This window comes from Neofelis nebulosa, chromosome 17, assembly GCF_028018385.1.
Source record: "Neofelis nebulosa isolate mNeoNeb1 chromosome 17, mNeoNeb1.pri, whole genome shotgun sequence".
NCBI lineage: Eukaryota > Metazoa > Chordata > Mammalia > Carnivora > Felidae > Neofelis > Neofelis nebulosa.
This window is the reverse complement of record NC_080798.1, coordinates 10,146,896-10,172,010: the sequence shown is the minus strand read 5'-3', so window position 1 is coordinate 10,172,010 and position 25,115 is coordinate 10,146,896. Positions and strand designations below refer to the sequence as shown.

The 25,115-nt window shown below is 57.4% G+C and overlaps 1 protein-coding gene and 2 long non-coding RNA genes across 6 annotated transcripts in view; 2 read left to right on the top strand and 1 right to left on the bottom strand.

The window, feature by feature from the left end:
- Positions 1 to 614: 614 nt before the first annotated feature.
- The window catches only part of SLC8A2 (solute carrier family 8 member A2), a 31,938-nt gene continuing 7,437 nt past the window's right edge, over positions 615 to 25,115 (bottom strand). Inside the window, exons 3-10 of one of the 4 annotated variants that reach the window (XM_058707289.1) lie at positions 21,341 to 22,005; positions 14,221 to 14,643; positions 10,323 to 10,426; positions 10,145 to 10,162; positions 8,755 to 8,879; positions 8,383 to 8,482; positions 4,012 to 4,198; positions 615 to 2,813 (exon numbers count right to left, since the gene is read on the bottom strand). In XM_058707289.1, coding sequence (XP_058563272.1) covers positions 2,312 to 2,813; positions 4,012 to 4,198; positions 8,383 to 8,482; positions 8,755 to 8,879; positions 10,145 to 10,162; positions 10,323 to 10,426; positions 14,221 to 14,643; positions 21,341 to 22,005 — 2,124 coding nt within the window. In that variant the 3' untranslated portion in view covers positions 615 to 2,311. Of the gene's footprint in view, positions 2,814 to 4,011; positions 4,291 to 8,382; positions 8,483 to 8,754; positions 8,880 to 10,144; positions 10,163 to 10,322; positions 10,427 to 14,220; positions 14,644 to 21,340; positions 22,006 to 25,115 lie in introns of all 4 variants that reach the window. The other 3 variants (XM_058707291.1, XM_058707290.1, XM_058707292.1) reach the window with 3 other exon arrangements.
- LOC131499347 (uncharacterized) lies at positions 22,012 to 23,091 on the top strand. The gene is made up of 2 exons (XR_009255815.1): positions 22,012 to 22,328; positions 22,872 to 23,091. It is a non-coding gene; the product is annotated as an uncharacterized LOC131499347 (long non-coding RNA).
- On the top strand, positions 23,672 to 24,809 carry LOC131499348 (uncharacterized). Its single transcript, XR_009255816.1, has 2 exons — positions 23,672 to 24,329; positions 24,404 to 24,809. It is a non-coding gene; the product is annotated as an uncharacterized LOC131499348 (long non-coding RNA).

Here is a 25,115-nt window from a genome sequence, read left to right as displayed (position 1 = left end):
CTGCTGGCCCCGGGTACTGCACCTTCCCCGAGCTTGTTTTCCTTGACCTTGGCCCCCTCCCCTCCCCCCCCCCCCCCCAATCCCCTAAAATAGCCCTTTCATTAAACTCTCCCTGGCTATTCCGTTTGGGTGCACTCTCTCTTTCCTGCCAGGGCCCTGCCTGTGCGCTCTCCCCGAACCCTCCCATCCAGCCTGATCCATTATCTCGAGCCACCATCCCCTTTCACCTCCACCCCCCCCCTCCCGCCCCCCACTCCAGGACCCTTCCTTGGCCGCCCCAGCCTCCTCCCTGATCTCGCAGCCTCGGGGTCTCACAGGCAGCCAGAAGGCAAGTGGGAAAATGTAAATCAGACCACATCAACTGCCTGCCCTCCCTCCCCCGTCCCCCTTAAATCCCTTCCAAAGCTCCCCTTTGCTTTTGGGATACATTCGAAGCTCCTGAGAGTGGCTGATAAGGTCTCTTGGGCTCTCTCCACTCCCCACCCTCATGCACCCCATACTCCATTCGTGCAACCCTCTTGCAGGAGTATGAAAAAGCCGGTAACTCACAAGTCCGCACACCTTTACATAGGCTGTGCCCTTCACCTGGACACACACACACCCCTCCTCCTATATCAGGATTCTGAGAAAATTACTCGCTTTATTCGGGAAACTCCCATCAACCCCAGCTCCTCTGATCAGGCAAATCTGGGTCCTCCTCTTTTGTGTTCCCAAGATGCTCAGTGAAAGGGAATAGTTGGTGGCTGCTGGAATGGGGGCGTGGCTAGGAAAGCTCCCGGGGCGAGGAGTGGGGGCGTGGCGAGGCAAACTGGGTGGCGAATGGGGGCGTGGCTACGGGAAGCTGGTGTGAACTTTTGGGAGTGGCTGGTGCCCGTGGGTGTCCTGCATGGAAAGACCCAGAGTACCTGGTCTATTTCACAGTTGCCCAAATCCCAGTCAGAGACCTCATGAGCTCCCTCCTCTAGAATCCCAACTCCTCGCGAGAAGGCTGTTTTGTTTTGTTTTGTTTCAGGCAGAATTTCAAAGTTTTATGGCAACTTGTACAGAAATCACAGAGAAGAGACAACGACCGGTGCTGATGAGCTAGGAGTAGAGAAAGGGGAGTGGGTAACAGGTCTGGGATGTTGGGGTGATGCACAACAGGACGATAGGACGCTAAAAACCTGTGGGAAGCAGGGTGTTACGGGGGTTGCAGGGTGATCCTCAGGGTCCCAAGAAGTGGGCAGCACTCCGCACACCCCAAGTGTGTCCTTTGGGCAGGAAACAACGGTAAGAAAATGCAGATGGCCTACCAACAGATGGGTGGCCTCCAAGGTTAAAAATGCCCACCCAGACCCCCTGGCCCCAGTCCCACCCTCCCACCCACCCACCCCTGCTCCCCATCAGGCAGAGATGTGGCAGCATTTGCTGGCTTGTAGCATTGGTCCTCTGGGACCCTCGGTCTCCTCTTCGAGGGTCCTGCCCGGATTGGCTGGCACTGAGGGCAAAATGAGCCTTCTAGATTGTCAGGGGAGATCGCTGGACTCCCTTCGATTCCCGGCCTCCTCCCCAAAGCCAGTTCTCATGGCTGGGGGAGTCTGCTGCCCTCGCAAAAGGAAAGTCTGTCACCCCCTTTCCCCAAGACATGCACCCTCCCGTGCCCCCCCTCCCCCAAACACACTATATATACACACAGGGCCCCCCCCCTCCAAGGTGTGGCTGGGCTCTAGGAGGTAGTGGAGGCGAGTGGGAGCGCTGGAATGTGAGAAGTTGCAGGTTCAAATGCGCCTCTTCCAGCTCTGAAACCCCACACTTCTCCCCTCCCTTCTCCAAGCCTCGAGAATTAGTGTCCTCCCAAGGGCCTGAGTGGAGAAATCAGGGAAGGCGTGGCCCCCTTTTGCACGCACCTACCTGTGCCTCCGCCCCACCCTCGGGGGCTGAACAGAGCTCCCTGAGGGTTGGGGAGAAGGGCCGAGATCAGGGACATCCTGGGATGGATCAGCCTCCTTCAAAGGTCCCCCAGGGAGGTCTGGGTTCGGAGGCTCTGGGGCACAGGTCCCTGGCGGTGGTGGCGGTGGGGGGGGGGGGGCGTCCTCTAGAGGAAGGGGGCCTTAAGGGATAGGGCAAGGCTGGGTGTGGAGGGAGACAGATGTTACAGATTCTCTAGAAGGTCGAGGGGTTGGGGGCGGTTCTCTGGGGAGGGGCCTCGAGGTGGCAATGTCCCCGGGGGTGCGGACAGTGGCTACCAGGGCTGGGCGGCAGTTGTGGGTATCTCGGGGAGACCCCCGAGGGGACGGGACGAGGATGTTAGTGGGGACGGAGGGCAGGGATATTAATTCCCAGGAGGAAGGGAGGCTGAGTCCCAGGAGAGAGGAGGCCGAATCTCTCTGGAGGACAAAAGGAGACGCGGGTCCGAAGCAGGGGCAGCCGAGTCTCTGGGGGAGGGGGAGGGGGGGCCTAGAAGCCCCGGATGTGGCAGTAAGCCTCGAGGCTGGCGAAGAGGATGTACAGGAACCAGAGGCCCAGGAAGAGCGCCGTGGTGGCGAGCTTGGGGCCCCGCGGGCCGCCCAGCTCGCCGCCGATGTGCGGCCGGCGCCGGTACAGCAGCACGGCGATGCCCACGAAGGCGAAGACGGTGAAGAGAGTGACGGAGAAGGCCAGCGTGCCTGTGCGCACCTCGAACGGGCGGCCCTGCACCGCCCAGTACACGGCGGCCACCGACCAGGCCACGCCCAGGCCCAGGAACACGTTCACCGCGTTGGAGCCCGTCACGTTGCCGATGGACGCGTCCGCGCACTGGTCCTGCAGCGCCGCCACCTTGCTGGCGAACGTGTCTGCGTGGGCAGAGACACGGGGGTCACAGGGGCCCAGCCTGTCCCCCAGGCCAGCTTTCCAGGAGACCCCGACACCATCCCCGGTGCCCCCCCCCCACCTCCCCCGGGGCAGACCCCGCCTCCCGCGGCCGCAGCTCCGCGCCTGAGGCCCTTGACCCCAAGCAAGCCACGAAGTGGGTCATCATGCCCGTGCCGGGCGCTCTGCAAGACCCGCCGCCTGCTTTCTCTGGAACTCGCTGCCTGCTTTCGATGGGACTTGTCTGCATCCAGTGGTAACCACTGCCTACTTTCTATGGCACCCCCTGCCTGCTTCCGGTGGAACCACCGTCCGATCGCAGTCTCTGCATTCAGTGGGGTCGGCTGCCTGCTTTCTATGGGACTCGCCGCCCGCTTTCCATAGGAATCGCTGTCTGCATTGCCTGAACCCACTGCCTACTTTTCTACTGGCCCCATCACCCCATCGCCAGCTGGCGGGACAAAACAAGTGTTCGGTTCCACCCACATGCAACCCCCTTCCCGTCAATTCCCCACCTGGTCTCTGTCCAGCACGCAGCCCCGTTTCTGTGGCCTCCACCCACGTCTCAACATCTCGCTAAAAACTCAAATCTCCGGTATAGAGCGCAGGCATCGGAGAGCCAGTCACATTAGCTGCTTTCTGGGGGCGCCTGGGTGGCTCAGCGGGTTTAGGCGGCCGACTTTTGCTTTCGGCTCAGGTCGTCGTCTCACGGTGGTGAGACGGGCCCCCCCCCCTCCCCCCCCCCCCCCCCGAGTCAGGCTCCACACTCAGGGCGGGCTTGGAGCCTGCTTGGGATTCTCTCTCTCTCTCTGCCCCTCCCCCGCTGTTCTCTCTCTCTCTCTCTCTCTCTCCAAAAATAAACATGAAAAAAAAAAAAGTTGCTTTCTACAGGCCCCGCCCCCTGCTTCCTATGGAGCCCACTGTCTGGGTTCTACATTTCCCAATACCTTAGTTCCACGGGACATCCCAACGGTTGCTTTTGGGGAGGATTCCGTTTACCTACTGAATCACAGGACCTCCCTGCCTGGTTTCTCTCCTGCTCCCTCACTGCGTTTCTGTGGGACCCACCATCCGGGTTCTGTGGGATTCCACCACCTTATTTCTGCACAACCTTCCTCCCGGGCTCTGCTGCTGGGCTTCTCTGAGACTCTCCCCGGACAAGCGGTTTCCCAGGGGGGTTACCGGGAATGGATGTGCCCAGGGCCACGAAGACTACGGCGTTGACAGAGTCCTTGAGGCCGACGGTGCAGCCAAAATGCGAGGCAAGGTCCCCGATGAGGGCGGTGAGCAGGCCGATGACCAGGATGCAGACACCGAAGCAGGCCCAGCCGTGGCAGTACTCCGTGGGGGGCACGCAGGCAAAGAGCACCTTCCAGAACACCGTCAGGAAGTGCATGACGTAGTCAAAGCAGGAAGGCAGCCGTTCCTCCCGGGACCCGTCCTCCTCCTCCTCCTCGTCCCCTGTGGGCACACGACCCAGCTGGGGCACACACCCAGGCCGCCTTCTTCCTGGGCTACAGAGGCCCCCCCATTTTGTTCAGGAAAATTCTGCTCTATAAAATGCATTGCCTTCCCAGAATTCCTTGCGGCCAGGAGCCCAGATACCGATATTCGCTTTTCCAGAATCCCTCGGTGCCGGAGGCCGTGTGCTCGGCTTGCCAGGATCCCTTGCCGCTAGGGGTGGCCACATCCCTAGCCAAAAAAAAACCAGTCCTTTTCCCAGACGCCTTGATAGCTACCATTTACAGAAAGTCATTTCTACAGCTGGAAATACTGACTTCCTCTGACTCATTGTAGCTAACGGTAGCCACATGCTCAGCTAAAGGTGCTTGCTTTCCCAGAACCCCTTGCAACAGTAGCCATGTGATCCAGCCCGGCCAGGAGACCTAAGCGGAGGGCTTCTGGAAAGCTCTGGCTTTCCTGACACGGGCACTGTGTCACACAGGTGTTTTCTGAACGCTGTAAAGGACGCCTCACTGGCCCTTCGTGGTGTTTGTATCACCTGCTGTGACTGAATTCGACCTGTCCTTGACCTGCCACTTGGGGCTTGTGTCAGGGGAAAGCCCACATGGAATGGTTTGTCTACCTTGCCCTAAACTGAGAAGCACAAAGCAATGAATGAGAAGCGGGAAACGAATTGAATGGGCGCTACGCCCGGAAGGACGCCGATAAGGAACAGGCTAGTCCTGGATCAGTCACGCAGAGCAAGCCAGGGAACAAAAGGCAGGGAGCCACGGCGACCGAGCGGAGGGCCACCCAAGCTCCTCTGAATTGTCAGCCAGCAGAGGACACACTGGCGGATGGGGGAATTCGGGTCATCTATCCCTCTCCCGCTTTCCCAGCTCACTTAGTCTCTTGTCTTGTTTTTTTTTGGTTTTTTTTTTTTTTTAAGTTTGCAGATGCTTAACTAAGTGGTTTCTTCATTCTTCGCGCCATCTTTCAAAGAAGGGGACTTTTGCGGCGACCCCAGGAAAAGTGGAATCGGACACTCCAAAGCAGCAGTTTCTCCCCGCCTGGAATGCGAGCTTGACGCCTGGAGATGCGGCAGCGATTTTGCCACCATGTGGGCAAAGGTTGAGAGTGGGAAAGAGAAATAAAGAGGGAGCCTGGGCATTTAACGATGTTACTGAGCTGCTGGCTCTTTATTGCCTCCTACGGATTCCTTTGTCCTGTGACAGAAATAACCTCTAGGGTGCTTCAGCTGCTTGTGGTTGCGTTTTCTGTTGTTCGCCGCTGAATGCGTTCCTCACTGGCCACGGTGAGACGTGGCCGAAGTCAGAGTGGGGAGAACGCACCCTTGGCAGGGAAGGGCTGCTATCACTGCATCTCCCGGGGGCTTTTCCCTGCCCTGCTTCAAATCCTGCCTTGGTTTCCCACTGCCCTTAGACCGAGGCCCACATTCCTGTGCCTGGCATTCAAGGCTCCGGTCTCTGCAGACTCCTCCAGCCTTTCCCATCAGGGGAGGCTCTTCTCCAGCCCTTCCCATAGAGGGAGCCTCACGGTTACGCCTGTGGCTCTGGAGCCACGTCTCTGGTTCCAAACTCTGGATCTGCTGCGTGATCCTGAATCCGTGTCCTAACCTCTCTGAGCCTCCGCATGCCTGTCTGAGGAATGGGAGTAAAAACTGGACCTGCCTCAAGAGAGGGCTGTAATGACTGCACGAGGCGGGCCACGTAAAGTACCCTCTGCGCAGCCCGGCGCATCTCCGGCCTGACGGCTGTTATCGAAAGGCCCCTTCTAGTGCCTGGGGACATTCACAGATGCTCCAAACCAAGGCCGCCCTGCAAAGAGCATCCGGTTGAGGCCCGGAGGTAAAGGAAACACAGAAGCACCTTTGAAGGTGCAAGACAGGACACAACGTGTCATCCAAGGGGGTGAGACCCGCCCCTCTCCGTCAGCGCCTCAAACAGTCTCATGCTCGCGGCAAGGAGGCAGGGGCACGGGTTGAACAAAGTGCTCAGAATGATCAAGGACCGAGCTGCAAACTTGGGGAGCATTAGCTGACTGAGGCCAGACAGGAGATGGACTTCAAAGGCTGCCTGGCGCTCCACGGTCCCCATCATGACGTCGTCATCAGGATTATTACCACTGGTAGGGTTTTACCCTCCCCCACCCCACTACTTCCTCTGATCTAATGGGTTGCTTCCTACCGACCCCACCAGCTGAGTCACCCCCACGACCACCGTCTCGCACCCCGCAGCCTCAGTTTTGGGCTACCCTCTCTTCTCCGCTGAGCCCGGAGGGAGTGCTGTCTCCCCACGGTCCTTGGACCGCCGCTCCCATCCCTCATCACCTCCTCCTGGCCCACCTCCTGCCAGCTGGACAGCCTCAACTCCCCCCCCCCAACCCCCCCTCCCAGCCTCTCCTTCCTTCCACAAGCTCCCTCCGGCGCCTGGAGCTTCCCCCATTCAAAATGCCCCGTGGTCCCCCCGCCCTTGCACCGAAATGACACCCCAGCTCCCTGCGGTGGCCTACGCGGACCTGCGCGGTCTGGGCTCTGCCCACCTCCAGCTCCTGAGGCTGTTTCTTCACGCCCGAACCTAGTCACCTTCCCCAAACGCGCCACGACCTAGGGTACTTGCAAACTCTGTACTTGGTTTCCCTCTCTGCCCGCAACACCTCCCCGTCTTCTTCCTCCTCCTGGCTAACGCTTATTCCAATGTGAAGACGCAGCTCAGAAGCCTCCTCCTCCAGGGAGCCCTCCCGGACCTTCAGGCTGGGTCAACCTCCTGTCTGGGTTCCCGCAGCAACCTGAGGTCCCCTGGCCCAGCCCTGCCTGCTCTGGGTTGTCACAGTCTTGTGGCACGTGTGTCTCCCCCCACTGGACTATGAGCACTGTGAGAATAGGCCTCATGCCGTCATAATCATCTCTTTGTCCCCAGCAATGTCATGCACAGGGCTGAGTCCAGAGGATCCCCCAGAAATAGATATTGGAGGGTGCCTGGGTGGCTCAGGCAGTTGAGCCTCTGACTTTGGCTCGGGTCATGATCTCACAGTTCATGGGTTTGAGCCCTGCGTTGGGCTCTGTGCTGACAGCTCGGAGCCTGGAGCCTGTTTCGGATTCTGTGTCTCCCTCTCTCTCTCTCTCTGCCCCTTCCTTGCTCCCTCCCTCTCTCAAAAATAAACATGAAAATAATAATAATAAAGAAATAGATATTGAAAGAATGTGGCTTCAGAGAGAGACATCACTTCGCTTCCTGGTATATTTCCATTCCCAAAGCCTGGTTTGTTTCGATCTCCCTGTTCAACCACAATTCCTAGTGTATTTTCAGTTCCTACAGTTAGGCCTCCCTGAAGGAGGCCTGATGTTGTATAAGGGACAGAGAAGCCTTGAGCTCCAGCTCATTCCCTGTGGGACTTCAGGCCAGTCCCTCCTCTGCTGCTGGGCCTCAGTTTCCCCAATCTGTATCACAAAGGGCCGATGTTGGTCTCCCAAGACTGAACCCGTGAATCCAAGTGCCACGGTGTCTCTGGCCACAGGGGGGCAGTGTGGGCCCATCTGAGACCCAAGGAGGGCGAAACCCGCACAGGTGGGAGAGAGCTGGGATGCACCCCCGACCCTGACTGTCTCCGTGGCAACAGAGGCGCCCAGGCTGTCTGAGGAGGCCATGACGTTTAACCTGTTCCCACCCTCCAGCCATCTGACGCCAGGAGAAAGCCCAGCTGGGACTCTCCTCCCCTCAGCTCTCTGCCTCCACCCCTCCGGCTGCCTTTCTCTCTGTGTATCCCTCTCTCGCTCTCTCTCTGGCCCTCTGCAGTTTACTGACTTCATTCTCTACACCCCTCATGTTCTCTCCATGTCTCTGTCTCTCTCCGTGATTCTCTGCACCTCTCTCCTTGTGTGTGTTCATCTCTCCTGTTTGTATCTGTTCCCTATCTTTCCCTGTTTCTTTCTTTTTCTTTGCGTCCTTGTTCTCTTTCTCTTCTCTATCGTTCTCTGTCCTCTTCTTCTTGTCCCTCTTTCTCTCTTTCTATTCATTTCTCTCTTTTCCTCCCCAGCACTCTGTCTCCCCATCCCTCCCTCTCTCTCCTCTCTCCTCCCTCCCCACTTACCTGCGCTCACTGTAACTGCCTCTAAAAACTGTTCCCTCCATGAATGGGTCCCAATCACCAAGGCCAAGTTGGTTTTCTTGATGAGTTTATCCACCGTGTTCTGAGGATGAAAGGGAGGGGAAGAGACCATTGCCTGTGACCACCTCAGCGCATCCCTGAGGCTCCCTGAGGAACACTGGGGTTGGGGCTCACAGCCCATGCTCAGGGGTCCTCAACCTCCCCACACCCCAGTTCACGGCAAGAAGGGAAAAGGTGGTGTTGCTGTCCATGGTGCTGGCGGAGGGATGGGCTCGGACCCTAGATCACCCTCCTACTTGATTCTTACCAGACTTTCCCCAAGACTCCAGGAAGCTGGGGTCCCCAGAAAGTCACCTTAAAATCATATGACTCCTCGATGATGACCTCCAGTCGGCGGTTTTCCCCAAGAACTGGTTTGCCCATCTCTGCTATCCTCCGAGCCTCCTCCTCCTCGGCTGTCAGCTTCCTGTCCCCATCCCCTGCAGCATGAAGGATGGGAGTTAGGCTCACTGGGCCTGTGATGCCCTCACTATCTGTTCCCACTGAGAAAGAAAACTCTGTCAGCTGTCCCTTAGGAAGCCTCCGCGTTGGCACGCCCCTAGCCTGCCCCAGTGTCCCCATATGACCACCATATTCCTCAACCTAAGACCCAGCTGGTCCATGAAGTTCAGCTGGTAGGCTCTGGGCTTCAAATGGAGGGAGCTGTGTGACCCCGGGCAATGCCTTAGCCTCTCTGTGCCTCCGTGCTCATATCTGTGAAACAGGTACAACAACAGTAGCCACCTATGGGTGGTTGTGAGGGTTTAAAGGAGTTACTTCACGTGCGGTGCTTAGGGCTTAGTGCCCGGCACACATAAATAGTCTAAAATGTTATTTCCTTTGTTAAAATCACCAACACCGTCATCATCATCACCACCCTCGTGGGAGGAGGCCTTGTCTCTATATCTAAGCTCTGAAAAACATCCTCGAGTGTGTTTGAGGTGGTGAGGAAAGAGGGGAGAGCCAATGTTGGTACAGATCTTGGACCCAGACCCACCTGTAGCTGGCCCTCAGCTCACCTGTCTCCCCAAAGCATGTTGGTCCTTTGTTCCAAGCCCAGCACCAACTTAACCCTAACTCTTAGAGGAATGCCACCTCAACCAGGAACACTCTCAGAAAACTCTGCCAGCAATGACTTTTATTGTGGTTAAGCTTCTGGGATTTGGGGGCCTATTTGTTACAGCAGCTCCTAGCACTTACCCTGACTAATGCAATCTTTAGTCTGACCCTAATCCTAACTCCAAATCCAGATTCTGATCTCAACTCCCAAACTACTCTGTCCCTTATGTTCAAGCAGCTGCCCCCACCCCCACCCCAATCTCTGACCCTGGCCTCAATTCTAACCATAACCGCCCCCCCCCCAAACTCACCTCAAACCCCAGCTTAGGCTTTGACCTACATCTGACCCCAATTCTAATCTGACCCCACCACAAACCCAGATGGGATCCTGACCTACCATTCCCCCAACGTGCACTACAAACAAAACATGATCTTGGCCTCCGAACCCCCAGCTGTAGCCCCAAACTCAATGGACCCCACCAACTCTGAGATCAACTCCAACCCTCACCAGCTCCGAGTCTGCCTTTATCTCACCTCCAACCTGCCTCAAACGTGACCTCAAAGGGTAGCTTGAGGCCATGACCCTCCTCCCGAGACCCCCCCTGCAGTCAACCTGCACTCAAAGCCCGGCGGTGACTCCACTCACCTTGACTGAGCAGCAGAGCTGGGGAGAGACAGAGACAGAGAGAAGGTGAGATTGCTTCCCTGGGAAGCTCAGATCTACGAGCCTGAAGGAGCAGCCACTCATGGAGACTCTGAGGGTCCCCCCCACACACACACCCTGGACCCCTTCCCTCTCCCACAGCATCCCTGTCACCCCTCACCTGAAATCCCTCGCTTAAGCCACTGTGGCTGGCCCAGCTCGATGAAGAAATTATCCTTTTTCTCATATTCCTCGTCATCAACTATCTTTACCTGAAGAGTTTTCCTGAGCGGGGAGGAAAAGCACCCAGCATGAGGCCCCAGCCTGAATCTCCAGGTAACTCTCCACTTGCCCAATTTCTGGAGCGCCCCTCCATCCCAGGCCCCGCAATTTCCCCCAGGCTCATTCCCTCAGTGCCTCTGGATCTCTGTTCAAACGTCTTTCGTAATGAAGCTCACTTCCCCCACCTTCTTTAATATTGAAATCCCATCCCTGTCCCGACCTCAGCACGCCTGGCCCCCTTCCCCTGCTGTACACGCTCTTTGTTCCATATCACCTTCTAACAAACCATCCAATATGTTTATTGTGTTTACGGTTTGCCATTTGTCTCTTCACATTAAAATGTAAGTTCTAAAAAAAAAAAAAAAAAAAAGTAAGTTCTGGGTGCCTGGGTGGCTCAGTCGGTTAAGCGTCAGACTGACTTCAGCTCAGGTCATGATCTCGTGGTCCGTGAGTTCGAGCCCCGCATCAGGCTCTGTGCTGACAGCTCAGACTCTGGATTCTGCTTCAGATTCTGTGTCTCCCTCTCCCTCTGCCCTGCTCCTGCTCTCTCTCTCTCTCTCTCTCTCTCTCTCTCTCTCTCTCTCAAAAATAAATAAATATTTTAAAAATGTAAAAAAAAAAAAAAGTAAGTTCCACCAGGGCAGCGATCTTTGTTCATTTATGTACTTTGCTGCACCACCCCCCCCCCCCCCAATGCCTAGAGCGGTGCCTGTTCCACAAACATTTGTGAACTCTAACCCTTCAGTTCAGGAGGCCCTCTGCTTCCTGCCCTCTGTCCTGACCACATTCTGAGGATTAACTGAGCGCTGATTGATTTTCTCAGCATCCGCGCTGCTATGGTAACCAGGGGGTGCTGGCGGGGGGGGGGGGGGAAGAGCCAGGAGTTGTCCGTGCCCTCCAGGCACACAGCCCACCCCCCCCTCACTCACAAAGACCCACAATCCCAGAAAACCCACGGCAGGGCCCTGCCGCTAGCAGTCCTTTCAGCTGTAGGAACCTTGAGGCCCGGCCCCAGAACCCAGAAACACAAACAGCCAGCCCACACAGTCACCCAGCAGAAGCCAATCAACACCGCCCACACCCACACACCATCACACCCCGCAGCCATTCCCTATGCAGTGGCAAAATCACACAGACCAGATGCCTGTTAGCACAACACCCCCACCGCAGCCTCGGCGACTTCGCCAACCTGCAGAGCCCCACTGTGGTTCCATGTAGACTCTTCCTTTCTTACATCTCGCCCATTATGGCTCTCGGGTGTCTGTTTATTTTTATCTCCTTCAGTCTCTCTCTCTCTGTCTCCATCTCTGACCCTGTCTGTCTCAGTCTCTTCCCAGCTCCCTGCCTTCCTTTATCTGTGTTCCCCTCTCCCTGTCTCAGCGTCTGCAGAATGGAACCGCCAAAGTCACCACAATTCAAGCAAAACGCTCTCGATCAGACAGTCACTCAATGGACCCATCTCAACACACAAACGCACAGGATACAGCGACACCCATGTAGAGACAGATGCACACAAGATGGCCATGTGGGGACATATGCCCACTTCCACCCTCACCCCCTTCTGGTCTCAGGATATTTTAATTTTCTGTGGGCAGAAAGAAATGGCCACCCCCAGCCTCAGAAGTGGACTGGGAGCTGTCCAAGGTTCTGGAACACCGTGGCGGGAAGCAGGGTCTCCTGAGACATTCTACTCACACACCCTGACATGTGCAGACAGCTGTCGACCCCGCGACACGCTGACAGGGTGATACACACACACCTCCGACGCTCACTCGCTCGCAGACACGCCGGGATCCACTGACGCCCGGTGACTGACACCCATGCCAACTGGCATCCTGACGGGCGCGCCCTCATGGAACCCAGGGAGGAGAAACCCAACTGGCAGGGGACAGCAAGAGGGACTCGGGCTAAACTAAGGCAGGGCTTCCCGAGATCAAAGGAAGCAGCCGTTCTCCCCAGGCTGACCTTCTGTCACCCTCACGTGTGCCCTCCTTGCGTCCTGCAAACCCCACTCTCCAGCCCTTCCCAGCCTCTGAACTCGGACCGGTCTCCTTCGCAACCCTGTCTTTTGTCCCTCTCTCTGACCCAAACTCTCTGAAGCATCAAGAAGACCTCTCCTCCCCCAAGTTCCCCTGAGTTTCTCTCAGTAAGAAGGTCTCTGTCTCTTCCTTTCAGGCTTCCCGGATCATAGCCTCTCAATCCCTCTCCTCTCTCTCCACGTACTTCTGTGTCAATTCCCTCCCCCCTTTGTATCAACGTTCCTGTCTTTCCGACTCTTTCTTTCTCTGCTTCTGTTACTCTGTCTCTGTGTCTCCATCTCTCTCTAGGTCTTCTCTGTCTCTGAGCGCTTCTCTCTCTCTCTTTCTCTCTGCATTCTCTCCCCGCCACCCCATCTCTGGGCGTCTCTCCTCCACTTCCGTGTTGATCCTCCCTGGGGCCACCCCTCCGGCCCCGGGCTGCTTCCAAGCACCTCTAATTAGCGCCTGCCCGGGAAAGGAAGGATGTGTTTCCCTAAACGCTAATTAGCCTCCTGTTCTCTGTCTTCTGAAGCCACAGCTGGAAGACTGGGCGGGGGCAGGGGTAGGGGCGGGGGCAGAGGGTGTCCCAGCCTGGGGAAGCCGTGTGGGGGAGGAGAGGGCCTGTGGGGTCGCAGCAGCAGGAGGGAAGCCGGTTAGACTACAGGGAGGGCCAGGATAAGCAGAAAGACAACTCTCTCCATTCCCCCTGCCTCTAGAATGTGACAAGTGGGGTCCGGGATGGTGCCCTCAGCCCTCAACCCGAGTTCTCAGCCCAACGCAGGCAGAGAGGCAGATGGAAAGGTACGGAGAGGCCGTCACTGAAATATAACCCGGGTCAGCGAGATACTGGGGACCGAGATCCGGAGATTAACAGAGCCCCAGAGAGGGCCTGCCAACAGCGAGAGACGCGGAGACACGAAGGGAGGGATGGAGAGGCGGGGAGAGCAGCGAGAAGCTGAGCGGAGGCCAAGGCCCAGAGGCTGGGAGCGGGAGGGGGCAGGGAGCGCGGCGGGGGCTCTGCTCGGTGGGAGGAGCGTGGGCGGCAGAAGGAGGGAGACAGACGGGCGTGCGGGGGCGGAAGAGAGCAGGCAAAGGGGGGGGGGAGGCGCCGTCTGCACGCCAGGCATACGGCGGGGGATGTGAGGCTGCAGGCACACAGAGGGGACTCGGGCATCTGTGCAAGGGGGTGGCCGCGTGTCTGAGCGTGAGACCACCCCTGACTGTGCTCCAGCGCGCGTGTCTGTAGCTTTGTGATTCTGTGTGTGCCGGTGTGTGCGTTGGTTGTGTCTGTTATCCAGGCCACTTGCCCCGACCCCACCCGCCTTCCCCAAATCCCAGTCTTCCAGTTTCTTCAGGGTCTCTTCAGGCCCTGCCCCCACCTTCCCAGGCCCTACCATTCCTACTCGGTCTTTTTTTCCCCGAAGCCTCGCTCACATTTCCCTTAAGTCTCCAGCTATTTCCCCAGAGCCTTCCTCCTACCCACAAGCCCCACCCCTCCCCTAGGCCCGCCCCAAGACCCGCCCCTTCACCTTGGCCCCGCCCCGGCACTCCTGTCTCCTCCCTCCCCGCCTCTGTCCCGCCCCCTCCCCAGGCCTTGCCCCGCCTCCCACCAGCCCCGCCCACTATATGGACACGCCCCACCCACTTCTCAAGGCCCGGCCCCAATTCCGTGGCCCCGCCCCGCCAGCGCCCCGCCCACTTCGTCCGCCGTGCCCGCGCCCTCGGCCCCGCCCCATCTTCCCGCCGCGGTGCCCCGGGGCTGCCGGCCGACGCGCTCACATGGTCTCGTCGTCGCCGAACTCGAGCTCGCCGCACGCGTCCTCGTAGTGCACGCCGCCGCCGCGCGCCGTGCCGTCCACGGTGCGGTACGGAAGGCGCACGGTGCCCCGCGCGCCCGAGCTGCGCACGACGCGCACGTCCACGGTGCCCATGCACTCGCTCACGTGCAGCAGGCGGTCCTGGAAGGAGAAGATGCCCGCGTGGTCGTCGTCCAGGATGGTGACGGTGGCCAGCAGTGGCGCCACCAGCCGTCCCTTCGGCCGCCCGCCGCCGTCGGGCTCGAACATGCCCTGCGCGTCGCCCACGCGCAGGTTCAGCAGCCGCACGAAGAAGTGTTCGTCCTCCTCGAAGATGTCGTCGTCGATGATGCCGATGCGCAGCTCCTTCTGTGTCTCGCCCGGCTTGAACACCAGCGTGCCCTCGCTGCGGCGGGAGGGGAGGGGACAAAACAGGGGTGAAGGTTGGTCAAAGGCTCTTTGGGAGGGAGGGGAGTCAGGGTGGGCTTCCTGGAGGAGGGAAAGGCGCCACCGAAAACTCACAAGTATGAGACTGGCCGGGTGTTAGACACAGAGTCAGGGGTGCAGAAGGGGAACAAGATAAGGGTTGGTCCCTCCCACCATGGAATCCGTGAGGATTAGGAGCGCCAGCATTACATAGAGAACGATGAAAATGAAATCAGCGCCGGCTTCCTGTGGGAGTTTCCAGCGGGCAGGAGTGCTCCAGGCAGAGGGAACAGCACATGCAAAATCCCAGAGTGGAGAGAGCCTGGAGTGTTCCACAGCCACACTTCTCAGCCCTTAAGGCGCCCCCCGAGCCCCCTGGGAGATCTTGCTAAAATGCAGATTTCTGGCTCAGCAGCTCTGAGTTTCCAGACTGCATGCCTAAGTCGCTCCCACAGGATGTGGATGCTCCCATGGGCTACAGGGACCACACTTGGGAGTGGCAGGGATCCAGGGTCCAGAGCTGCCATTTTCACACTTCTGATGAAAACCTTCGTGTGCTCCAGGATGCCCACGACAGCGAGTCCACTGTTTAACTTGGCTCATTCATTCAACAAGTACTCCCTGAGCACCTGCTCTGGGCCCTGTGCTGGGCAGTGCTGGGAACACAGCGGGGAAGAGGCCCTTCCTTCCCGGGGCTCGGAGGCCTGTGGGAGAGTCACATCACAGTGACCGTTGCACATGTAATAAGTTATTTCCAGTTCATTCATTCAACAGGTATTTGTTAAGCACCCGCTGTGTGCCAGGCACTGTTCTTAGTGTTTCTTGGGGGAAACCGCAGCAAAACCAGATCAGAGCAACATCCCTGCCCTGGTGGAACTTCTATTCTAGTATAGGAGGCAAATAAACAGCAAACATTATATAAACTGGCAGGTGGTGATGGTGCAATGGAGAAAAATAGAGGAAAACAGACGAGAGGGTAGGGCGCGGGAAGGCGTTGTGTTAGGATGTCAGGGAAAGCGTTTCTGAATGGTGACATTTGAGTAGAGACTTGAGGGAGGTGAGGGTGGGAGCCGTGTGGAGGAGATCTGGGGAAAAGTATCCCTGGCAAAGGGAACAGCCAGTGCAAATGTCCTGAGGCAGGAGTCGCTTGGAGTATCTGAGGGATGTATCTGAGTATCTGAGAGGCGGCCAGTGTGGCTCCAGTGGAGGGAGTAAGGGGAAGAGGGAGATGAGATCACAAAGGGAACAACAGGGCAGATGTCACTCACGGGGCTTTGGTGGGCTACGCTAAGGACTTTGGTGCTTATGCCGAGTGGGATGGGAAACATGGGAGGCCTCTGAGGAGGGGAAGGATGTGAGCTGGCTTAGATCTACAAGGGCATCGGTTGTGTCTCTGAAGCACATTCGAGATACCCTATAATGGGGCAGGGGAGGGAATGAGCGACGTCGGAGCAGTCCGAGTGAAACTTTGAGGGGACAGGACATGATTGGGCTCCTGGCAGGGCTGTAGGCATCGAAATGACTCTGGGCTGTACATGCACCTTGACCACCTATAATTTCCCCTCCCGGTCCTCCCCACCACGTGCCACAGGCACCGGTGCCAGGGCCATGTGGTCCAGAAGCGTCCTCTATCATTACTGTGGTCACTTTCGTGAGAAAGAGGCCCCGGGCTCTAATTCTCCAGAAGAAGTCGGCTCTGTGGGAGGCGCAGAGGGACCCCAAGGTTCTGGCAAAGAGGGAGAACCAGATGATAAGCCTGGAGTGGACAGAGAAGGGACTCCCTGTCGTGGCCGCCTTCAGCTCGGGAGACGCTGTCCATGGTGGCCAAGGCATCCAGCCCCGTGAGCTAACCTGCTCCAAGCCGGGTTCCGCTGCTGTGCCAGCGGTGGGATCTCGGGCAGTTAGGATGTGCAGCCCCTCTGAGACTCAGTTTCCCGATCTGTAAAGTGGAGCTAATAACCGTGCCTACCTCCTGGGGGTGTGATAAGGACTGAGCTATTATGCAAGGGAAGCACTCAACCAAAGTTAGCTAGTGATATGTGTATATGAAGATTAGAATCTTAGAGGGGCGCCTGGGCGGCTCCGTTGGTTAAGCGTCCGACTTCGGCTCGGGTCATGATCTCGGGGCTTGTGGGTCTGAGCCCTGCTGATGGTGCAGAGCCAGCGTGGGATCCCCTTTCTCTCCCTCTCTCTGTGTCCCTCTCGCTTCTCTCTGTCTCTCTGCCCCTATCCTGCTCCCATGTGTGCTTTCTCTCTCCCTCTCTCTCTCTCTCTCAAAATAAAGAAACTTTAAAAAAATCTTAGAATTCTAACGTTATGGGATGTCAGAAACATGAACTGAAGGGATAGTAGAAGGTGGGGATGTTAGGACCATCTTCGCCAAATGGTTAAAGTGACATCAGAAGCAGTGGGGCAGGCGGGTGTCGTGGGCCTCCTGATATCATGCACTGAGGAGGACACAGCATCACTTACGTGAATTCCTGCCAAAAAGTGCGCCCCCTGAACTGAGTCATGAGGAAACATCGGACAAAGCCCAACTGTGGGCTGTTCTAACTGGCCTGTCTTCAAAAGTGTCAGGGTCATGAAAGGCAGAGAAAAGACAAGGGATCGATATCCCGACTGAAGAACTCTAAAGAGACCCGACAGGGACGCCTGGGTAGCTCCATCAGTTAAGCGTGCGACTTCAGCTCAGGTCACGACCTTGTGATTCACGAGTTCGAGCCCCGCATCGGGCTCTGTGCTGATAGCTCGGAGCTCGGAGCCGGCTTCGGATTCTGTGTCTCCCTCTTTCTCTGCCCCTCCCCCGCTCACGCTCCGTCTGTCTGTCTCTCTCTCAAAAATAAACATTAAAAAAAATTTTTTTTTTTTTAAAGAGACATGACAACCAAGTGCAACGTTGGGTTCTGGATTGGACGGGCAAGGAGGGAGCGTGTGCAAATAGGGTCACAAAGGATGTTACAGGGACAGCAGGAAGATGCAAACAGGGACCGTAGATTGGGTAGTAATATGGATTCGGTGTTTACGTGTCCTGAGCGGGACGACCGGACTGTGACTGTGGTGGTGGTGGGGGGGGGGGGGTGTCCTACATCTTAGCAGATGCACATGCGAGTATTCATGGGCGAATGGCCCTGCTGTCTGCAACTCATTCCCATATAGTGGCACAACTATTAATACTCTTACATATTAACTGGAAGGGGTGCGTGAATGAGCACAGGACGGAATCTGCACAACTGGCGAATCTGGGCGAAGGCTATAAGAGGGTTCCCGGAACCATTTTTGCAGCCCTTGTGTAGGTGTGAATTCTTTTTTTTTTTTTTTTTTTTTTTTTTTCCCAAAACAGAAGGTTGGGAAGAAAAAGGACACGGGGATTTTAGAAACCAGGCGTGATGGAAATATAGAAGATGGGCTTCCGTTTCAACACTGGATGCACAAAACCTGAGAAGACGAAAGGCTTTGGACCATCGCATCCGAGACTGGTTGGGGGTACGGATTAGACTATCCAAATGTGGGGGCGCCTGGGGGGCTCAGGTGGTTGAGTGTCCGACTTCTGGTTTCGGGCCAGATCATGATCTCACGGTTTGCGAGTCCGAGCCCCGCACCGGGCTCCGCATTGAGCATGGAGCCTGCTTGGGATTCTCTCTCCCTCTCTCTCTGCCCCTCCCCTGCTCATGCTCTCTCCCTCTGTCTCAATATAAATAAATAAACTTAAAAAATATATATCCAAATGTGAGAGTCTTGGAATCTGAGAACTTTAGACCCTTGGCATGTGAGGATTACGGGGGCTTCAATCTCAGAGTCTTGGGACAGCTGTGCCATTTTGGTGGCTCGGAGATCATCTTTAATTTGGAGGAACTGGGGCGCCTGGCTGGCTCACTCAGTAGAGCATGGGACTCTTGATCTCGGGGTTGTGAGTTTGCGTCCCACATTGGGTTTGGAGATAAATAAGTAAACTTTTTAAAAGCTGGGAGAAACTGAGGCCCTTCAACCACCCTAATCTCTATGATACCTGTGGGCAAATCAGACAAAGGCATCCCTTCTTTAGGACACTTGATTTCCATGAATCAGGACATTAGCACAATAGACACACAAGTCTGCAATGTCCGCTCTGTGAACAGAGCTTTCTTAGATGGGGTGCTCTTATGCAGTGCACAACCTCAATAACTGTGCGTGACAGCCCTGATTGCCCACACTGAGGCAGGAACTGGCCTGACGAACAGGGTCCAGGGCTAATCTTGGAACCCAGGTGCCCTCCCTCCCGGTCCCAGACCTAAGCAGCCTTTGAATGGTGATGCCAGGTCTGTGAATGTCACCTGGGATGGGAGAGCAGGGGCCGAAGGGAGACGTCACCCTTTCCTCGCTCTTTGGTTCCACCACCGAGCAGCCTTTACTGCTGCACTTCAAACATCTCAGGACTGAGGTCATTTGCAGATGAGAAAGCGGGCTCTGATTCCAGCAGGTGATACCCGCACTCGCTTCCTTCTGCAAAACCTTTGGCGGGGGGAGGGGGCGGGCGGGCAGTGCAGACCAGGGGTGTGGGCACGAGTGCAAGAGTGAAGAGGCCGGGCTAAGGGCAGACACCTCAATCTGGCGAATGCCTTTTCTTCCCTCGAAGGAGGCTGGGAGGCGGGGGATGGTAGGGGGAGGTTGGAGGGAGCAGGTGGCGGGTGGCCAAAGGGATCCCGTGCTCCAGGATGACAGAGGGAGATCCTGAGCCCCACTCGGGAGAAGGCAGGGGGTGGGCGGAAGGGCAGGAGAAGTGAATGGGGACGGGCCCGATACGAGGGTCCTGGACTGCCCTAGGTGGGGGGAAGTGACCCACAAATACCCGAAGCGGTGGAAAGACGCGAAGGCGTGACAGCGGCACGCAGGGGAGACTGGGCTGTCCGAGGTGGCGGAGGGCAAGATTGGCGAAACACGGCACTCAGCCCTAGGACGAGAAGCGCTAAAGGGAGGCGGGAGCGGCAGGAGGTCGGAACCAAAGATCCTCCAAGAGTTTGGCCTCAGCTCCACTCCCGGAAGGGAGTGAAAGGGAGGCGTGGCCGACTACGTGGCCGAGGGGACCCTGTCAACAGCGCGGCCACCAGCACTGCCTCCCAGTCTCCGCTCTGCTTTCCTCACAGCCCTCGCCACTGACACTGTACGTATTCGGTGTCTGCTTCCCAATGGTCTGTCTCTCCCGCGAGAGTGTCAGCTGCCTTTGGGCAGGGCCGGGACGTGTTGCATTCACGGCCGGTCCCCACTGCCCAGGTCCGTTCCTGGCGGGTGGGAGACCCGTGAGAAGTGTCGTCATTACCGTAGGAAACTATGAGACACCTACGCGTCGGCCAGCAGAATATACCGTAAAGCTATCATTCTATAACCCAGGGTCCGTGGGTTCGAGCCCTGCGTCCGGGCTCTGCGCTGACAGCTCGGAGCCCGGCGCCTGCTTCCGAGTCTGTGTCTCCCTCTCTCTCCGCCCCTCCCCTGCTCACGCTCTGTCTCTCTCAAAAAATAAACCAATGTTAAAAAATATAGGGTGGCGCCTGGGTGGCTCAGTCGGTTGAGCGTCCGACTTCGGCTCAGGTCACGATCTCACGGTCCGTGACTTTGAGCCCCGCGTCGGGCTCTGGGCTGATGGCCCGGAGCCTGGAGCCTGCTTCCGATTCTGTGTCTCCCTCTCTCTCTGCCCCTCCCCCGTTCATGCTCTGTCTCTCTCTGTCTCAAAAATAAATAAACATTAAAAAATTTTTTTAAAAATGTAGTCCCTGACACATAGTAGGTGTTCAGCAGGAATTGCCGAACGGGGGAAGATCACAGGTCTGCTCAAAAAGAGGGGCGAAGGCAGGGAGCCGGGCAGCGAGACTCAGGAGGGTGCAAAGGATGCGTTTCTCCGCGGCAGAAACCAAGGGCCTGGGGCTCATTTGGGCACTGCCTCTCTCCTCTTATCTCATTCAGTTCTCCCACATGGCGCTTACCAGCCCCCTGGTGTTTTTATGCATTTAACGGCTTATAACCTTATTGCAACTTGAGGGTAGGGACCTTAGCTGTCTTGTTCTCCATGGTGTATACCCCGCAGGCATATGGTAGGTGCTCAGTAAACCTTTTTACTTTAGTAATGGTGTGTGTGCGTGTGTGCGTGTGTGCGTGTGGAGGGGAACCTGTTCCAGCAGGTGACAGTACACGTCATGGAGCTATAATAATTAACACAGGGTGATGTCAACCCCCCAAACCCACAGGTAGATAATAAACATGGGAAGGCAGCCTGTGGGCGGGGCGCGGCCACGCCACGTGGCTTGTCCAGCAGCGTGTGGCAAATGCCCACAAGAGTGTCCCGGACTCGTCGGCCACCTGGCAGGGGGAGGGGGTGGGGAGGGCGAGAGACTCTCCATGTCGGCTCGGGCCATGATCTCGCGGTTCGTGGGTTCGAGCCCCCGCGTCGGGCTCTGTGCCGACAGCTCGGAGCCTGGAGCCCGCTTCGGATCCTCTGTCTCCCTCTCTCTCTGCCCCTCCCCCGCTCACTCTCTCTCTCTCTCTCTCTAAAATAAAAAGCATTAAAAAAAAAAAAAAGCAACAGCAAGAGCGAACGGATGAGCGGGCGAATGAGCGAATGGTGAGGCCTGCGCGCGCAGCAAGGGAAGCGTGGGCGCTGGAGGTCGCCGGGAGACCGCTGGGCCCGCGGCCGCGAACAGCCGACCCACCTGTACTCGTAGTCGGAGCCGGCCTTGGCGGAGCCGTCCTCGGTGCGGTAGTCCACGTAGAAGGTGCTGTTGCCCTCCCCGCCCTGGCAGGTGACGGACAGCAGCACGGAGCCGCAGTTCTCCAGGCAGTGGTAGAGGCTGGGCTCGAAGAAGATGCGGCTGGCGCCCTCGTCCTCGTCCTCGCCGGGGCCGTCGGCCGGGGAGGCGCGGCGCGAGGCGTCCGCCGCGTGTCGCCGCAGCACGTTGCCGGCGCCCGTCATCAGCCGCGTGGCCTGGATGCGGTAGAAGGCGCGGCTCTTCTGCTGGTGCAGCAGCGCGTAGTAGTTGGCGATGCCCACCAGCTGCTCCAGGTCCTTGTCCGGGTGCTTCTGCTTCAGGTCCTTGAGGATCTGGATGACCTCGCGGCGGCTGGCGTCCAGCTCGCGGGCCTCGGCGGGGCCGGGGCCCGGGCCGCCCGGCTCGCCCGGCACCTCGGCGCCCACGAACGTGCCGTCCAGCTCGATGCTCTTGGGGGGGTCGCCCTCGGCGCCGATGATGATGCCGCTGCGCGGGTCGGTGCGGTAGCGCTTGTACACGTACTTGTAGAAGAGCAGCCGCTTGTCGGCCATCCAGGCGAACACCACGCACACCGGGAAGAAGACGAGGGTCAGCAGCGCCTCCCACACCTGCGGGCGGCCGCGCGGGTCAGGACCGCCGCGCCGCCAGGGGGCGCGCTCGCCGCCCGCCGTCGGGCCGCCCCCGCGGCTCTCTCCGCCCGGCGCCGGCGGGGGAGGGCGGGGGGCGTGGTCGCCGGGCGCCCCCTCTCCGCCCCCCCCGCCCCCCCCCCCCCCGCCCCGCGTCCGTCCCCATCTCGGTCCCCGCCCCGCCTCGTCCCTCTCTGCTGCGCTCTCCGGTCGGCTCGTCTCCGCCTCGCCCCGTCCCCCTCTGTCTCTCTGTCCAGGCCGTCGTCTCCTTCCCTCCCTGCCTCCGTCTCGTTCGGTGTCGGCTGGTGTTTGCCTCTTCCCGGGGGGCGGAGCCTGTGTCCCTTCCTGCCGGTCTCTCCCTCCGGCCTCTTCGCCCCGCTCCGTTTCCCCCGCACCCCTCCTCACCTGGGACGCCCGGACTCGTCCAAACCCCACCCGCCACCCGGGGCCGCTCACCTCTTCCCCCAGCTCCCCGATTCCGCCCCCCTCTCCCCCCCCCCCCCCCCGCCCGCCAATGCAGCCTTTGCCGGACTCTCCTTCCTTAGAATCCGTTTGGCCCTTGGGGACGGGACTCTGACTCTCAAAGAGGCACAAGTCTGGCTCCTATTACAGCCCCATAAAACAAGCTCCTCCTGTGTTTACATGCTGTATCTCCCCAGAGAGACAAGGCAATGCAGAGTTCAGATCCTGCTTCTAGAAGCGGCAAGTGTGGCTCAGCCTCTTGCCTGTAAAAATGGGAACGGCCCCAAGACTGGATGAGCTTATGTACCCCTAGCGCTTAGCACTGTCGGTTCCGGACACATGGAAAAGAGCTCAAAATGAACATGACCATCATTCTACCTATGCAGGTCCAGGACTCATCCGCCCACGGTCACCCTCCTCATTAAAGATAAGGAGGAAGAGGTGGAAGATTATTTACCATCAGCTGGCCCCCGGAGGTATCTTTAACCTGGGCCCAGAAGGGAAACTATCTTTGAAGATCCAACCAATCCCCACACCCCCCCTGGTCGCTGGGTTTCCTGATGGCTCAGAGAGAAGGCAGGAGCCTCACAAAGCCAGCAGGCAGGTTTGTGAAAGGCAGCTGAATTTTCTACACAAGGTGTAACGTGAAATCTGGCCTCGGAACTGGCCACTATGTGTAGGGCAGGGGAATGCTCCCGTAATCAGAAGACCATCTCAGGCCTCGAAGATGTGCTTTCCTCCCTGCAGTTAAGAAAAGGTGGATTCTAGGAGGCTCACATCCTTTTTCCAGGGCACCCACTGCGGATGGACCCACGGACCTGCCTACCCTGCGGGAGAAGTGAGACAGGTTCAGTGCACAAGGACACCCCCAAGAGGGGGGGCTCTCACCAATCTAGGGGTGTTTGTGGGTTGCCACCGTGACTGGAGAAGGGGGAGAGGGTCCCAGAGGGCGACATACAGCGACTCATGGGGTGGTCCCACACAATACAGAATTGTCCCACGTCCTGCCTCACTTCCGAACCTCCTGCTGGAGGGGCGCCTGGGTGGCTTGGTCGGTTAAGCGGCTGACTCTGGATCTCGGCTCAGGTCATGATCTCACGTTTCGTGAGTTCGAGCCCGGGCATCGGGCTCTGCACCGACAGCACAGAACCTTGCTTGGGATTCTCTCTCTCCCACTCTCTCTCTCTCTCTCTCTCTCTCTCTCTCTGCCCCTCCCCCACTGGTGAGCATGAACTCGCTCTCTCTCTCAGGTGAAAAATCTTCTAATCGTCGGAGTCTAGAACTCAACTCTGTTATATATATATATACAAAGTATTTTCCTGTATGGTTTAATATATGCTGAATACACTTATTTTTAATCTTGTAGCTACCCACTCCTCTGCCTAACTCCTTGCATGGCTTGTTTCCTGATCTTTTTCTTCCTCTCGAGCCCAAACTTGTTCAGTATAAGTAGGTGCCAGCAGCTGGCTCCCACATCACGACTTTTAAAGTGGCCGTGCCGAAGCGCTTACATGTGGAAATGCGCATTGTTCTACGAGAGATTCCTCTGGCCAACGGCACAGGCAAGTTTAGTGATGGGAGAGATAGCGCGCATTTACTCTGTGCTAGGCCTGCTGTCCCGAGTTCTTCCACGTGTGTAGTTTATTCGACCCCCACACAGCCCTCTGACGTCAGTACTGTGGCGACACCCAGGTGACCGGTGGGGAAACTGAGGCACAAAGCAGGTGAGGCACTTGCCCAAGGGACAGCTGGGAAGCAGCAGAAGCGGGGTTTGACTCGAGCGTGTCTAGCTCCGGGCTCCACGCACCAAACTGCGAGACTCTCGAAGACCTCTCTCTTATTACGTAAGTATTTCACATCAGCAAAGGGATATTCCTATCCCTCCTCCGGCTCATGGTGTCTAAAATCCTTGTCCTAGTTCTGCTCTAGATCCTCATCAGAGACCACTTTGAAAGCCCGAGTCAGGACGCCATCCTCTTTAACAGTGCTTGAGGACTGGGTGATGCCCCCTTCTGTACTTTTCACCCTGGCAGCCAGGAAACTCACCGTCAACAGTCGTGAGTCGACGGCAGCCAACTGTCTCTCTCCCTCTCTCATCCCTGTCTTCTGGTGCTACTATCTCTCCCTCAGCTCTCTGCGGTTGCTGGTCCCTCAGTTCTGTTTCTATAACACCTGCAAGGAATTTTTATGCTTCTAACACTCAGCTCCTTCCTGGACACGCAACTATAATTGGCAAAACCTGACAGATCTGGGTGACTAGATTGTGCACATGTGTGAAGGAATTCTGGGTAGCCTCACATAAATTATGCATGTGTGTGAACGAACTGGGCCAGACCCATAAATAAATTATGCAGATGTAGGTGGAAGTCTTGGGGTTGTGGGAAATGAATTAGGCAAACGTCTTCCAGGGAGACTTAGCGGAGCGCGGTTAAGACGCTGGACGGACGAGAGGCGAATGGTTATGTGAATGGGGGGGGGGGGTGTGAGTTATGGAGCGGTGGGGCCAGCTTGTGTCTCACTGTCGGAACGAATCGTGCAAAGTGGTCTTTGCAGCGGACTGGGTTCGTACCTGCGTTGGACCGGAGTGAGTGTAAATTTCAGCGATGCGGCATAAATTATCCTAACATCAG